Below are 14793 nucleotides of genomic sequence, written 5' to 3'. Positions count from 1 at the left end.
ATGTGAAATATGATCTGATTGTATTATGCCATCTCATGCACAGAGAAAGCGTTCAGGCGTGTATATTCGTACGTTTCAACTTACAGCCTGAAATGCAGCCAAGTCTCTTCGCAGCAAGGACAAAGCGTAATCTAATCAGATTCGGGAAGTGTCCGGGGGCCCGATATTTTGAGTTTGATGGTCGTATTGAGCCCAACTTACCCCAAGAAGTAATACGCGATAGACGGGCAGTTTCCGGGGGGTTGAAAGGGTGAACAGGCCAGAATAGAGAACACAGTAGAGATCATCGTCGGAAATTGCTATACCTTCTCAGGTGACGTCCTTGTTCGGAGGATATACGGCATTCTCCGTCCACCCCCAAGAAGGCCCACCAAAACAAAAAAAAAAGCAGGTACTCTTGGCTCTTGGCGAATTTTTCCACTAGTTGATCTGATAAAGGGTTCAATCTTACGTATTGTCTGTAAATTCTTGGTAATCGAAACATTCGACCAGTGGAGCTTATAGGTTTCTGTCCGTTCATTTACCCTTGGGATAAAATAACGAATAACCTTCTTCAATGTTCCCATTTATTTACGCCTACAGAGAGAATTTTTAGTATGGCTGTTGAAGATGCACCAGCGCAAAAGCGCAGCGTATGTTACCCCTAGATCTTTATAGGGTTCTCGAGCTGATTCGTGACAGTGGAGGGAAAAAGCCGTCTTCTTTCGCCTGTTCGTCTATGGCGAGCCTAGCAGATCAGATATCGCACTCCTTGTCCTCGGCCTTGTCTCCGCAGTTGCCTCCGGAATCCCTTTTCCGATCATGTCCATTGTGTTTGGTCAATTGGTGGATGAGATGAACTCGACGACCTGCAACGCCAACGACACCAACGGGGACTCATACCAAGGTGATATCAACCAGAAAGTGTTGATGATTGTCTACATCGGAATTGCCTACCTCTTTTTGATCTACATTTATGTGTTCAGCTGGAATCTGACTGGCGAGAGGCTGGCTCAGCGTCTGCGCGAAAAATATTTCAAAGCCCTTCTCCGCCAGGATGTGGCCTTCTTCGACAACCTCCCAGCTGGCGAGGCGTCTTCGAGAATCACAGGTGACATTACAACCGTGCAACAAGGAACATCTGAGAAGGTCGGCATCGTGATCAACAGTCTTGCCTTCTTCGTCACCGCATACATCGTGGCTTTTATTAAGGACCCCAAGTTAGCTGGAATGTTAGTCTCATTAACTCCCGCCTACTTGATCATGTCGCTGCTGGGAGGATATTTTGTGCAAAAGTATTTCGGACGCGCGCTGGATAGCATGAGCAAGGCATCTTCGGTGGCACTGGAGGCATTCTCCAACACGATGGTAGTTCATGCTTTCTCAGCCAACGCGCGGCTCGAAGAGAAGTTCATTGAGTTTTTGAACCCGTCCAGGATTGCTGGAATTCGGAAGTCAATTGCCACGGCCACTCAGGCAGGTTTGCTTTACTTTATTGCTTTCTCCGCCAATGCATTGGCATTCTGGCAGGGATCTACGCAGATTGCGGATTCGGTAGAGTCCGGTGCTGGCGGTATGACAGTCGGGGCGACATATACTGTGATTTTTATTCTAGTGGATGGTAAGCATCTATATCCATTGCTTCAATCTGACCTCTCGCTGACTATGTCTATCTCGCAGCGTCCTTGATCCTCAGTACAGTGGCACCTTTCATCCAAAGCTTCGACGCCGCTTCCGTTGCCTTCACAAAATTGAAGGCTGATATAGAGCACAAATCCACAATTGATGGCACTGCGAAGAATGTTGGACAACTCTTGTCGGAGGTCAAAGGCCACGTGGAGTTGCGCGATGTTTCATTCCGATTCCCTTCTCGTCCAGATAAGCCAGTGCTCCAGAATCTATCACTTGTGTGTCCTGCCGGTCAACAAACTGCCATTGTCGGCTTGTCTGGAAGTGGAAAGTCCACTGTCGCTGGATTAATAGCAAGATTCTACGATGCGACAGAAGGAACTGTTATGCTAGACGGGCATGAGGTCAAAGACCTAAATGTGCGTGCATTGAGGAGTCATATCAGTCTTGTCCAACAAGAGCCGTGTCTTCTGGATCGATCAATATTCGAGAACATTGCCCTGGGTCTGATCAATTCCCCTGCACACATTCATCTTCAACCGATTCTGACTGGCACTGCGCTGGGTGAAATTGCTGCGGCTGTGAGAGACGGTCAAGCCCTTGTAGCCGCCTCTCTAGAGCACGGTGATCAGGCGCGAGAGGTGGTAGACTTGGTTGAAGGTGCCGCAAAACTGGCTGATGCCAATGGGTTTATTGAGAAGCTCCAAGAAGGCTATGGTACTTCAGTTGGCTCCAGCGGGAACCTGATCAGTGGCGGACAGAAGCAGCGTATTTCTTTGGCCCGGGCATTGGCGAAAGACCCCCGAATTCTTATCCTTGACGAGGCCACGGCGTCTTTGGACTCAGCGACAGAAATGCGGATTCAAAGAGCCTTGGAGAGTGTGGCCGTGGGGCGAACTGTTATCACCATTGCGCATCGTCTGTCTACCATCAGAAATGCGGGTAATATCATCGTCATGAGACAAGGAAAACTTGTTGAACAAGGCCGTCACACAGAGTTGCTGGCAGCTAACGGTGCCTACGCAGAGCTAGTTCGCCTCCAGAACCTCAATGTCGATGGTACCCAAGAAGGAGCATCTACCCGATCGGTGTCGCCTGTAAATCAAATAACAGAGAAGGTCGAGCCCTGTCTCTCCGTGACCGATGATGTCCGCGATAAAGATGAGGTAGCCGATACTTCTGTTGTACAAGATCCTGAGTCCAAACAAACCGGTGGTGTTGTCGACACACACAGGTCATTTTCCTCAACAGCCAGCTCCCTAGGCTCTATGTTCCGACCGTATGCCTTTGTTCTGGTCCTCGCCGTGACGGGTGCCGTTGTCATTGGTGGCACATACTGTGCTTCGGCAGTGATCTTTGGTAACGTCGTGGCTAGGCTGAGTGGATGTGAGGAGCCTCGGACTATCCGTGATGCTGGAGAGTTCTACGGACTCATGTTCTTTGTCCTCGCTATCATCGAATTCTTCGCAAATTTAATCAGCTGGTCTCTCTTCGGCTGGATGGCAGAGAATGTGATCTACAAAGTGCGAGTTCTTTCATTGCGATCCATCCTCGAACAGGATCTCCAATGGCACGAATCCAATGACCGCAACCCATCATTACTGCTTTCCTTGATCACCAAGGACAGCAATGCCCTTGCAGGTCTGACGGGCTCCGTTGTATGCACAATGTTGTCTATCCTCATCAACCTATTCGCTGCCATCATCATGTCGCACATCATTGCATGGCGCATCGCCATTGTCTGCCTTGCCGTGGTACCTTTGCTGCTCGGTGCTGGATGGATGCGAGTTACCTCATTGGCACAATTTGAAGAGCGCCATCTGGAGGCTTTTGCTCGGTCAGTGGGAATTACAGTGGAGGCTGTCAACTCGATCAAGACCGTCATGTCTCTCTCTGTGGAAGACGAGATTATGGGAACATACCGTCGCTCACTAGCGGCGCCCATGAAGGAGATAACTCGCCAAAGTGCCTGGGCCAATATCTGGCTTGCCATTGGGTACGGTCTCAGCAACTTCTTATATGGCCTGGCATATTGGTGGGGAGCGAAAAACATTATTGCAGGTCACTATTCTCAGACACAGTTCTTCATCGTCCAGTTAGCGCTTCTCGTCAGCTCTCAGCTGTGGGGACAGATGTTTGCCTTGGCTCCTGATGTCTCGCGTGCTTTCCAGGCCACCCGCCGGTTGTTAAATTTGTTAGACCTGGGATCCACGAAGAAACTGTCAGCCCCTATCCATACTCTGTCTAGCAAGCTTTCAAGGTCTACGACCGACGTCGAATCTATGGCGACCACTCGTGAGAAGATCGATGACACTCGCAATGGCATCAGCGTCTCCCTCAAGCAAGTCCATTTTTCGTATCCTGCTCGGCCAGACACTCGTGTACTTCATGGTTTGGACCTAAACATCAAGCCTGGTCAGTTTGCCGCTTTGGTTGGACCTAGTGGTGCTGGAAAATCTACCATCATTTCACTTGTCGAACGCCTTTACTCTCCCGAATCTGGCACCATCCATATTGATGGCCAAGATGTTGCCTACGGTGACATTTCCTTCCGTGACTCCATTGCATATGTACCACAGCAGAGTATTTTGTTTGAAGGAACTATTCGCTTCAATCTTGCTCTTGGTGCACGACCTGGTCATGAAGCTACGCAAGAGGAGTTGGAAGAAGCATGTCAACTGGCCAATATCCACGACGTCATTGCGCAGCTTCCCGACGGATACGATACACACTGTGGGCCAAATGGTGATCGTTTGTCCGGAGGCCAGAAGCAGCGACTAGCTATCGCACGGGCGCTCATCCGAAAGCCAAAGCTTTTGCTCCTAGACGAGTCAACTAGCGCTTTGGATGCAGAGTCTGAACGATTGCTTCAGGATGGATTGGAGAAGGCAACCAAAAACATGACTGTTATAGCGATTGCGCATCGTTTGTATACGATCCGTAAAGCGGATGTTATTTTCTTGATTGAGAATGGACGTTGTGTTGAGCAAGGCACACACGCCCAGCTAGTCGAGCAGAGTGAAACTTACAGGGTCAATGCCCTGAACCAGACAGTGGATGGCTAGGTGTTTTTGAATAGAAAAAGTGGGTAGTTGTTCTTTTTTTGGCGGTTTTGGTTTTGATGATATAGACCTATATTGTTTAATCTCATTCTTTTATGATAGACAACCGCACATATATCTGTCGATTTATGACTTCTCTATCAAATTAAACATTTACTCGGTTGCTTCGCCCAAACGCATCCATTTCCAACAAACTGCTTTCGTTAGCTCAATAAATCTGACTGGAAACTCGCCAACTTACTTTCATATCCTAGATCATCTTTGAAAAACATATTATGGATATCGTCACCCGAGGATAACCCCATAGCTGGAAAATAGCCAACAGCTGTCTTCCCAAGGGCCAAAGCCATCATCGGAGCTACCTCAACTAGCTCCACAAACTTGGGCTTCGTATTGTATCGCTCCGCTAACATCTGCTGGTGAATATTAAAAGCTGCATAGTGCGCCTGGTGCATCGCCTGTCCACCACGCTTGATACCAGACCAGGAAGCAATATCACCGGCAGCGTAGTGATATTCCTTGTTGGGCACATCTGCGGCAAGCTGAAGACCGGGTGTGATACGGACATATCCCTCAGAATCGCAGGCATCCTTAGGAAGATATGAGGATGTTGGCGCAAACCTTGACACGGCATTGATTACATGGTCGGCAATGAGTTCTCGGCCATCCGAGAGCTTGAGCGTGTACTTCGCTGGAAAGGAGTCGCTACCGAGAACTGTATCCTGGACGCGTGCTCCCAACAGCACTTCGACCTTGGACTCTTTCAATATTTCAAGTGTCTTTGCTTTGAACTCATCGGGAAGGTCCTCAGAGGAGAGCAGCTGTTGCCGAGAGTGAACGAGGGTCACCTTTGCTTGAGGTCGAAGCATTTTAATCTCGGCGGCGATCTCGATACCAACAGCACCTGCGATGAACCAATTGGTTGGTATAACTCAAATGGAAAGATATGGTGTCGCTTACCGCCTCCAATGATAACCACGCCTTCCACAGCTTCCTCGATAGTCTGCACAGAGTCTGCAGTCTCCGCAATATATGCCTCCCGAGTCAAAGACTTGGGCGCACTAGGCCACTCTCTTCGCAAGCCCGAGCACGCAATCATGTAGTCGTATTTTTCTTCGACAATCTTGTGTCCATCATTCGCAGTCATTTGATGGATCTGCGCAGTCCGGGATTTGCAGTCTATGGAGTCTACTCGTCCTTGAATGTGATTGATATCCGGGGATTGGAGAGCGGGGATATCCTCGAACTTCTTCCAGAACGTGCTAGCATCAGCATTGGAGGCTATGGCTAAAGGCAGTCCGATCAGGTGGTCTAAAACACGTAGTGTCAGTAACATTCTTTCAGAGGTTACATGAGGATATCACATACAATAACCGTCGCGCTCATCCACGATGGTTACTTGCACAGGAATTGTGCTCCCAGGACCCTGCTCATTCTCATCCAGATTGAATCGACACTTCCGGCCATGACACAGGTCAACAAGGTTCAGGGTTGCAGCCAAACCGGAATAAGACCCTCCGACAATGAGAACCTTGAAGGGGGGCTGTTCTTCGAGACTAGGCATGGCGGTGATCGGTATAGTGGGGTGTTGGTAGTAACAAAGGAGTCATTGGGATGAAAAAAAAAGAAAGCAAGTCAGGAGCCGACAACTTGTCAACCTGAACAACTGATCGGACCACCATAACCGGGTAAAACAACTCAATACCCGGCCCCGGAGGAATTACAGCCCCAATTACGTACATACGTAATTTTGACTTTCAATGCAACCTTGTCTTATCAGATCCGACTTCGGGAGACTTGGCGCCAAGGAGTTTATTGAATACAGATGCACTTAATACCATACACTGCATGCTACGTACTTTCTTCAACTCTTTCTGAAACATTCCTCAATAGTGTGTATACTTTCTCTTTGTATTCAATATGGGCTTTGTTGTTGTCCCCGCCACTCTCCCCGATATCCGGGCTATCTACGATGTCTGGTTTGCAGCTTTCAAAGACCAATTGATCCTCGATCTCATCTACCCGGGAACCGATATCAACGATGAGACTTTCCGCAAAGTACACACCGAAGGGACTCTTGAATACTGGAAAGGGTTGAGCATGGACCACACATTCCAATGCATTGACACCGACACCGGTAAAATCGCCGGCATGGCAACATGGCAAGTCTACTGGCGGGAAAGAACCAACGAAGAGCGCCAAAAGCCGTGGATTGGATGGTTAGAGGGTGACCAGCGTGAGCGTGCCGAAGGCTTTTTGGAACAGCTTTGGGAACACAGGGAGAAGTGGATTGGGTCCAAGAGGCATGTGTGTGAGTGACTACCTAACCTTATTTTCCCAATGGCCGTGTGTTGACCCGGCGATAGACTGCCACACGGTTGCGGTGCATCCAGACTACCAGAGTAAAGGCATCGGGGCACAGCTCATGCAATGGGGAATGAACGTGGCAGAGCAGCTGGATTTGCCAATTTACCTTGAGTCAACAGTGGAGGGAGTCCCATTGTATCAAAAACTTGGCTTCCAGACTCTCTCGGAAGGCATCCTATTTAAGCCCGAAATTACCAGGGTCGACAAAGATATTCGAGCACCGCTCATGGTAAAAATGCCCACAGCTGCGGGAAACACGACATTCGAGGAATGGGCGGAGGACAAGAAGTCCTCTGTGTAACGGTATCTACATATGTATTTATTTTTGTTTAGGCTGTAAATCCAAGACATGTTCAGTCATATGCTCGTATGGCCTCCCACAGACTTATTCCTTCTGGCCCCGAGAGGCTCTCAAGTGCCTAGAACATTGGACTGCAGTTACAACATACCTCCCTAGCCGCCGACGTGTAAAATTTGGACAGAAACCTTAGCTTGCCAGATAAGTGATTACCCCGAACAATTCCGGTAAGCCGACAATTCAGGTAAGCCATTATACGATGAAACTAGCCGTTCCTTTTCAACGATCTTGGCAAGAAGTCTAAAAGTTACAAAGAGGCCCAAGCTGACAGAAGCGGACAGAGAGTTAGAGCCAAGACTTGGCGTATTAGTGAACGAAGCTACGGAGAGTTTTATTAGATGTGTGAAAGAAATTCCTTAATCTAATTGTTAGCTGAGCCAAGAATGACAACAGAGGCACATGAAAGGAGAAGGAAAAAAGGGGCCGAGCCTGTACTCCATAGTGCCTCTGCCACTCCCGGTGACTCCATCGGTAGATAATTATCCCATTAATCGAGTGGACAGTGATGCTGATGTGTATCCATGTGGGTTGGGGTAATACTGTGGAGATATTGAGAGAGTTCGAAGGGCATGTGATGAGGTCGTACTCTGTAATACTCCGTACTATGAGCCAACTCCACTCCGAGCTTATGGACGTGGCGCATGTGGTGGAATGAGAACCTTGGAACCAGCTCGGCAAGTGCCGATCACTCCCTAGCGTTTCCAGCCTCGGAAGGTTCCAACCGCCTTGTACTAGGCAATACGGGTATTACCAGGTAGCCCCTTGTACTGTATTGAAATACAAAGTGGGGCCACTAATCTTATCTGATCAAGAATTATTAGATGACCCACATTGTGAACCAAATCTGTGTACCCATGGACCTAGATACAACCTGAATTCTTCACAGCTCCGGACGATCAATACCATGTCAGCAGATATTAAATCACTCATATCAGTGAATGGATTAGCTGGCCGACATCGGCTGGTCGCGGGAATCTCCGAACAACCCATTGTCATATATTTGAGTTTGAGACATTCAGTGAAACAAAGGAATCGGTAATCCACTCTTGCAGGGAGGGAAATCCTGCTATGCGTCTTTGTTCCGGCTTTGCCGCCCTTTGCGGGTTCCAGGCTACACTTGTTGTGGCGGAGAACACCACTTGGCCCTGGCAAACATTCAAGTCCAGCCCTCATGAGCCCCCCAGTCTCAAAATCTCGAAATCCGGCCCTACCAGGCCCGGATACCTCTTTTTCGATCAATCATGGGACGCACATCAGTACAGCGTGTTCATCATGTCAGACAGCAACGAGCTTGTCTGGCAGAGCCCGCCCGGTGATCTGAAGGGTTTCAGAGTACAGAAGCTGGATGGGAAGCCTGTCCTGACATACTTCAACGGCCTTGGGGTCCCGGAGCCATTTGGCTGGGGATACGGTATCGTCCAAATTTTGGATGAGTCCTATCAAAGTATCTACAATGTCTCCGTGACAAACGACAATTACAAGGCCTTGGGCAGCATTGACAGTTCCTCTTTTATATCCTGGATTGACATGCATGAGAGCACAATAACAACTGATGGAACAATGCTGGTCACCGGCTACAATGTCACCCAGGCTGATCTCAGTTCTGTGGAAGGCCCCAAGAATGGCTGGATCGCTGACTCGCTCTTCTATGAGATCGACATCAAGACCAACGAGATACTTTTCCGCTGGAGTGCCCTGGACCATATTAATCAGATTCCCTTGGAAAATGTACAGCCATTCTATCCTGTTCATGACTGGGGATATAACAGCAGCTCGCCCTATGGCTACTTCCACATCAACTCAGTGGACAAGTTTCAAGATGGAACGTACATCATTTCTTCTCGTTACTACTGTTCGCTGTTCAAGATCGCGAAAGATGGATCAGTTGACTGGACACTTCAGGTAAATTTTAACTTCTTCGAGTGTGTCCCAGATACTAATATGCGACAGGGTCAAACTGGCGGCGACTTTACACTCAACGGAATCAAATTCAGCTACCAACACGACGCCCGAATCCACGAAGAGACTGAGGATGCATTCACTCTTAGCATCTTTGACAATGCCAACTCTGACATTCAAAACGGGACTGGTCACACTGAAGGCATATTTATGAACGTCAATCTAGCCACTCACGAGGTCTCCCTGGTCCAAAGTCTCCACGATCAACGGGATGAGATATTCTCAACTTCTCAAGGAAACACACAATTGCTGCCTGAAAAGCACGTTTTGATGGGATATGGATCAAATCCTAAGATCAAGGAGTACAATTCCAACGGGTTTTGTGTCATGACTGCCCAGTTTGGATTTGACAATGTCATCTCAAGTTACCGATCCTATCGCTCCCCTTGGGTCGGCGTCCCCAAAACTCTTCCCGATGTATTCTCTTGCATTGATCAGGGCCGGAACAGGACCAATATTTATATGAGTTGGAATGGAGCCACTGAGCATAATCAGTGGAAGGTGTTTGGGGGCGCTACTCCCTCAGACCTAAGTCCAGTTGCAGTAGCACGGAAGTCAGGATTTGAGACCGTGACAAGCGTCAAAGGGAGTCTCGGGTATATTCGAGCCGAAGCTCACGGTCTAGGGATTCAGAAAGGTGTTTCCAAGATTGTACCCGTAGAGAATGGGTGTTAAGTGTTAGATATGATCGCAATATCTTGTGTCTTTAGTGAGCATGGATAACGAGAGGTAATCACTGAACTACTGTTTTGAGTGCGCCAAAATCTAAAGGAGGTTAATGTATAGGTACTCTTCGATCCTATATGGTAGATGTTCATTGTATAACAGACAACTAATTAGAGCAATATTATTACTGACACCCACTAAATTCAATCTGATCCACACAAACTTCATCTGCCAGCTTCGCACCTTTTTATCAAAAGTATCTCAGCTTAAATCACGCGCCCCTTAACCTGCTTAAGATCCTTTACCTTAATATCTCTCCACATCGCAGCACATCCCCAAGCAACTACCAGCATACAGACACTGGTAATTAACATATACTGCTGCGCATCTCCATAGGCGTGAGCAATGGCATTCCGAGCCGGGCTTCCCCATTCATACGACAGCTGGGCCGTAATATCCGAATAAACCTTCGCCACGTCCACCTCCGCCGGTACATATTTGGCCAATGCCTTCGGGAACTCACTAGTCCAAATAGCGGCAGACACAGTTGATCCAATTGCACTGCCAATGCTACTGAACAAATTCAGCATAGCAAGTATAACAGCGATGTGCTGGTGGTCCGAAGGCGCCATCATAGCGAGCTCACCACAGATTACAGTGGTTCCACCAGCGAAGGCAACAAAGATTTGAGTCATGCAAATATACCCAATACCCGCATCGGGCTGGCGGAATTTTATCATCAGTCCAACGCCCAGGATCATAAGCGGGAAGGAAAAGTAAACAGCCAGCCACTTGAAGCGGCCAGTCCAACGGATCAGGAAGCCTACGAGGAGACAAAAGAGGCAGGATCCGACTCTGTAGATGGCTGAGACATAGCTGGCTTCTGTAACATCCAGACCCCAAACGACCTGGAGCATTGATGAGAAGTAACTACCCCAGACCATAGAGTTGAAAAACTCAAAGACAAACATGAGCCCACCAAAGAGGACAGTTCGGTCCATCAATAGATTGAATGGGATGAAGGTCACTGGAGCCCAGAATCGCTCGTAGATAGCGAATACGATGAGCAAAAGCCCTCCAAAAACTATCATGCAGATAATCATCGCGGAGCGCCATTGATCTTTTTGGTAGGACCAGAGACTGAACGGAAGAAGGAACAAGGCCATTCCGCCCGCCAGGAGAATTATTCCGATTAAGTCGACCTCTATGCAGTATTGCTTTACTGCGGACAAGGTGAGCGGACCACGGCTGGGTGCGAGCAAGCCCAGCTTCTTGGCCTTGTTCTGATTCCAGAAGAACAGGAGGCACAGAGGAGCCACCACGATCGGAACACAGATGGTGAAGATTCCAAATCCCCATCGCCAGCCGGGGCCTTCGAGGACACTCTGGGAGATTGGTCCTCCGATCCAGGTGGTGATTATGTATGGCGATGTTGCAAATGACAACATGAGAGCTCGGTTTTTCAACGCGGAGGTGTCTGAAATGAAAACTGTCAAGCAATAGCTGACTCCTTGGGATCTAGATTTATCGCAAATTAGCCAAGCCGTTGGAAAGACACTAAAAAAAACTCAATGTGGTCATCATACCCCACAGAAGAGAAAACCTGCGCAGCAGCGTATGTCTGAACGTTGTCGCAAGCCGCCATCATGATGAATCCCACAACCCAGATGACCAGCATCAAAGTCATACCCTGAGGCCGACCCCACGAGTCCAATATCTTTGCCAATGGAATTTTACTCAATCCTCCAATGATATTAGCCATGATACTCGTAGCAGCCGTCAAAGAATGAAGCATGAAGGCACTGGTCACGTAGGGATTTAGGGAACGGATGACGACCTCCTGGATGGAGGTAACAAAATAAATAAACCAAATGCTTCAGACGAGAAGAGTCAGTGGGTTGAATTAATAAAAACGTTGCATCATGAATAGATTCTCACATCACATATGCCAGGATCAAGTGCGACTTAGTCCACACGGCGGCCGCAGCCTGAACTCCCTTCACACCAGCCTGAGCCTCTCGATCGAGAGTCTCCTGATCCGAGTTTCCATGACCGTCAGCCGTATCCCTCGGTGTGTGAGATGTTTCTGGCTCTTTCTCAGAAGGATGGGGTATGTCAGAGCCCATATCGCAAGCGATATCCTTTTCAGTCGATGTCATGGCGAGATACTTCGGTTCGAATACTACGAGCTTGGCTAAAAGACGCCGATCAGTGCGGTATATATACGTCTTGGTCTAACAGATGTGTATTAGCCGATATCGGGAACATGAAAGATTCTGCGCAGCCAATGAGTATGTTGACTTGGCCAAAGCAGTGTCCTGTAAGTAATACTTTTCGTTTCCGCCAGGGAGATTAGTCGGGGCCGGCCCCCTTGGCGTAAGTGATTTAAGAAGCTCCATAGTCATTCCTAGGGCCTTCTCGGTCCAATGAATTCTGTGCTCAGGCTCGAGTGTTCTGGTGCCACCCCGGAACGTTTCGATCAGCTTCCAAGCTTGGTTTTCCTTATCTCTTTCCCATCCTAGAATACAATCTGAGGCCAACAATCCGAGGGGCACTTTTCTTCCTATCTTGTGTTTATGTACAGGTATAGTCCTAGTGGTATTTTAGACTCGTTTTACCGTATTAGAAAACAATGCTTCAAAATTACGTGTATTGAGCCTTACGGGGTTTTCTACTGTATTTTTGTCTCTCCACTGAGAGATTCCGCTTATTGCGCTTCATGGTAAAGAGTATTAAAGCACAAGGTATATTTTTCTGTCGGTCGTTTCCTATTTGAGCTGGTGTCGCTTTTGCGCCCCCAAAGCTGCAGTCCTGGCTCAGCAACTCTTAATATTTCAACACATAGGAAGACACGACACCTGAGAAACAATCCTTGACGGCGTTAGTATATGAAATAAGCCATGTCATGTCCTAGTTGAAGTTTGGTCTAACGATAATTTGGTTAATGAGCCCATTGCTATCCGAGAGCATTGTGCCCCAGGCTGACGGTCATTTCATTTAGGGGCTCCCAAGGTTGCTAATTCATATTCCATGTCTCACTCTTCTTAAAACCAGAAAGTACTATGATGACCTTATGTTCCTTTTGCGCTAAAACAAGTATTATCTCTACATACACCAATTCACCCTTTCCATTTACTCCCAATACTAGATTTTCTTTCGGCCTCCACTCCGTTCTGTTTTATCAAATCAAAGTCAGCCGCGAGGTCTAACAAGTCCTTTATCTAATATCTGCACAGATCAACTTCGGCTCAGATTCGTTTACTTGGTGATGTCTTGAATTCCCAATGCTACACTCCCGAACCTCACTAATAGCCACTCACGCATGCAGCGTTTATTCTCTGCTCACAATCACAGCTTTCGACCATTCTCTAGCATCGGAAACGGGTGACAAATCTAAATCCTCCAATCGATACCGTGTCTGCGTCAGATGATACGTAACATAACCAGAAACAAAAGCCTCAACGGCCTTAGATAGCCTGGGATGAGTCTTCCCAAGCGTGCGCAAGGTCCGGATCACGTCACTTGTATCATCACAAAGCTTCCTCAGAAACTCGATCTGAGTCTGCCCTTTACACCGGGCCGAGTTCGCGACGAAATTAAAATGGTCCGTCTCAACCAGTTCTTTGTAGAATGACATAATGTCATTTATCCAGTTGAAAACCCATATCAAATATGGTATGAGCGGTAGACAGTATCGGAGGCATTCGGCTTCGGAGAATTGTGCAATCGGGAACAGCATAAAGGAGTAGGCTTCGGCTACGCCGACTTTCAGACGCAAGTAGCTAGGGAATAGATGTGCTTCTGCAGGGAACTGCAGGTTCTCGCTCTCGGCCTCTGCGTAACATGCGCTGATAAACTGCAGTGTGTCCTTGATGATCATGTCGCCAGAAAATTGACCGAAGATAGAATGGAATGAGCTCAGGAACTCTCCCATACTCTCGAGAACCGGGCTTTCTTGAGGCTGTCGGGTCAGTAGGCAAATACTGAATCGCTTTAGGTGTTGCTTGAACTCGAGGCCATGGGCAGAATCATCGATGATGAGACAATAAGTAGTGAAGATTGCCACCGTGCATTGTATATCGAAGGGGGTCATTTGAAAGGCAGTGGTTGCGATTCCGACGCTAGGCTTGATCTGTGGCTCGATCTTTGAAATAAATTCATCTGAGAATCCGTTATCCTTGAAATGCAGCTTCACTTGATCTTCGACTGCAGGATATAGTTTCAGAGGAGCAGATTCATAGCCGATATTCAAAATAAAAGCCTGTAGAATCTCAGAAAGCTCTGCCTTAATCTCAGGACGAACGGGAATGGCCATTTGGGGAGACGGAAGTCCAGGAAAGAAAAATACAGGGAAGATGGATGTATATATATATCTATATATATATATATACATGAGAAAGGTGATGAAGTCTATGTAACACATAGCAAAATCCTTGATAGGATAAGACCGCTAACAAAATCAGCGAATTCGACATCCTCGAGTACACTCCAAGGATATATTGTGTTGACATCACCGTAATAATTCAAAGGAACGCTGTAGCTGAAAGAATGAACAAATCAGGAAGAAATCGGAATAGTTCCCACTAATCCAGGGTGACACGGAATTAGAAGATTACGACATATCTGTCTCCCTTGCTGGGAAGATACGAGATGCATGAGTAGACACTCTCTTCTATGCTGACATCAGATGTTCATTATATAGCTATTAGATGAGCCAATTGGATCGTATTAAGATCAAGGCACCAAGGCACCGGGTTTATGTCAGCGCATAGC

At 47.7% G+C, this 14793-nt stretch overlaps 6 protein-coding genes across 6 annotated transcripts; 3 read left to right on the top strand and 3 right to left on the bottom strand.

The window, feature by feature from the left end:
• Positions 1–596: 596 nt before the first annotated feature.
• Positions 597–4673, top strand: N7447_004044 (ABC transporter ATP-binding protein; the record flags this gene model as incomplete). The annotated part of the gene is made up of 3 exons (XM_057228319.1): positions 597–632; positions 682–1600; positions 1660–4673. The coding sequence occupies 3 exons, from the start codon at positions 597–599 to the stop codon at positions 4671–4673; spliced, it is 3969 nt and encodes a 1322-aa protein (XP_057087660.1).
• A 150-nt stretch (positions 4674–4823) lies between these two features.
• On the bottom strand, positions 4824–6234 carry N7447_004043 (uncharacterized protein; the record flags this gene model as incomplete). The annotated part of the gene is made up of 4 exons (XM_057228318.1): positions 4824–4864; positions 4912–5574; positions 5631–5981; positions 6039–6234. The coding sequence occupies 4 exons, from the start codon at positions 6232–6234 to the stop codon at positions 4824–4826; spliced, it is 1251 nt and encodes a 416-aa protein (XP_057087659.1).
• A 356-nt stretch (positions 6235–6590) lies between these two features.
• Positions 6591–7338, top strand: N7447_004042 (GNAT family N-acetyltransferase; the record flags this gene model as incomplete). Its single annotated transcript, XM_057228317.1, has 2 exons — positions 6591–6981; positions 7037–7338. 2 exons carry the CDS (start codon positions 6591–6593, stop codon positions 7336–7338), a joined length of 693 nt encoding a protein of 230 aa, XP_057087658.1.
• A 1125-nt stretch (positions 7339–8463) lies between these two features.
• On the top strand, positions 8464–10029 carry N7447_004041 (arylsulfotransferase family protein; the record flags this gene model as incomplete). Its single annotated transcript, XM_057228316.1, has 1 exon — positions 8464–10029. One exon carries the CDS (start codon positions 8464–8466, stop codon positions 10027–10029), a length of 1566 nt encoding a protein of 521 aa, XP_057087657.1.
• Positions 10030–10286: 257 nt separating this feature from the next.
• On the bottom strand, positions 10287–12179 carry N7447_004040 (Major facilitator superfamily domain general substrate transporter; the record flags this gene model as incomplete). Its single annotated transcript, XM_057228315.1, has 3 exons — positions 10287–11538; positions 11607–11894; positions 11959–12179. The coding sequence occupies 3 exons, from the start codon at positions 12177–12179 to the stop codon at positions 10287–10289; spliced, it is 1761 nt and encodes a 586-aa protein (XP_057087656.1).
• Positions 12180–13351: 1172 nt separating this feature from the next.
• On the bottom strand, positions 13352–14335 carry N7447_004039 (Trichodiene synthase; the record flags this gene model as incomplete). Its single annotated transcript, XM_057228314.1, has 1 exon — positions 13352–14335. The coding sequence occupies one exon, from the start codon at positions 14333–14335 to the stop codon at positions 13352–13354; it is 984 nt and encodes a 327-aa protein (XP_057087655.1).
• Positions 14336–14793: the final 458 nt, after the last annotated feature.

This window comes from Penicillium robsamsonii (genome assembly GCF_028829455.1).
Source record: "Penicillium robsamsonii strain IBT 29466 chromosome Unknown utg000002l_segment0_segment0, whole genome shotgun sequence".
Taxonomy (NCBI): domain Eukaryota; kingdom Fungi; phylum Ascomycota; class Eurotiomycetes; order Eurotiales; family Aspergillaceae; genus Penicillium; species Penicillium robsamsonii.
The sequence above is the reverse complement of the archived record's forward strand: the minus strand, read 5'-3'. Positions and strand labels throughout refer to the sequence as shown.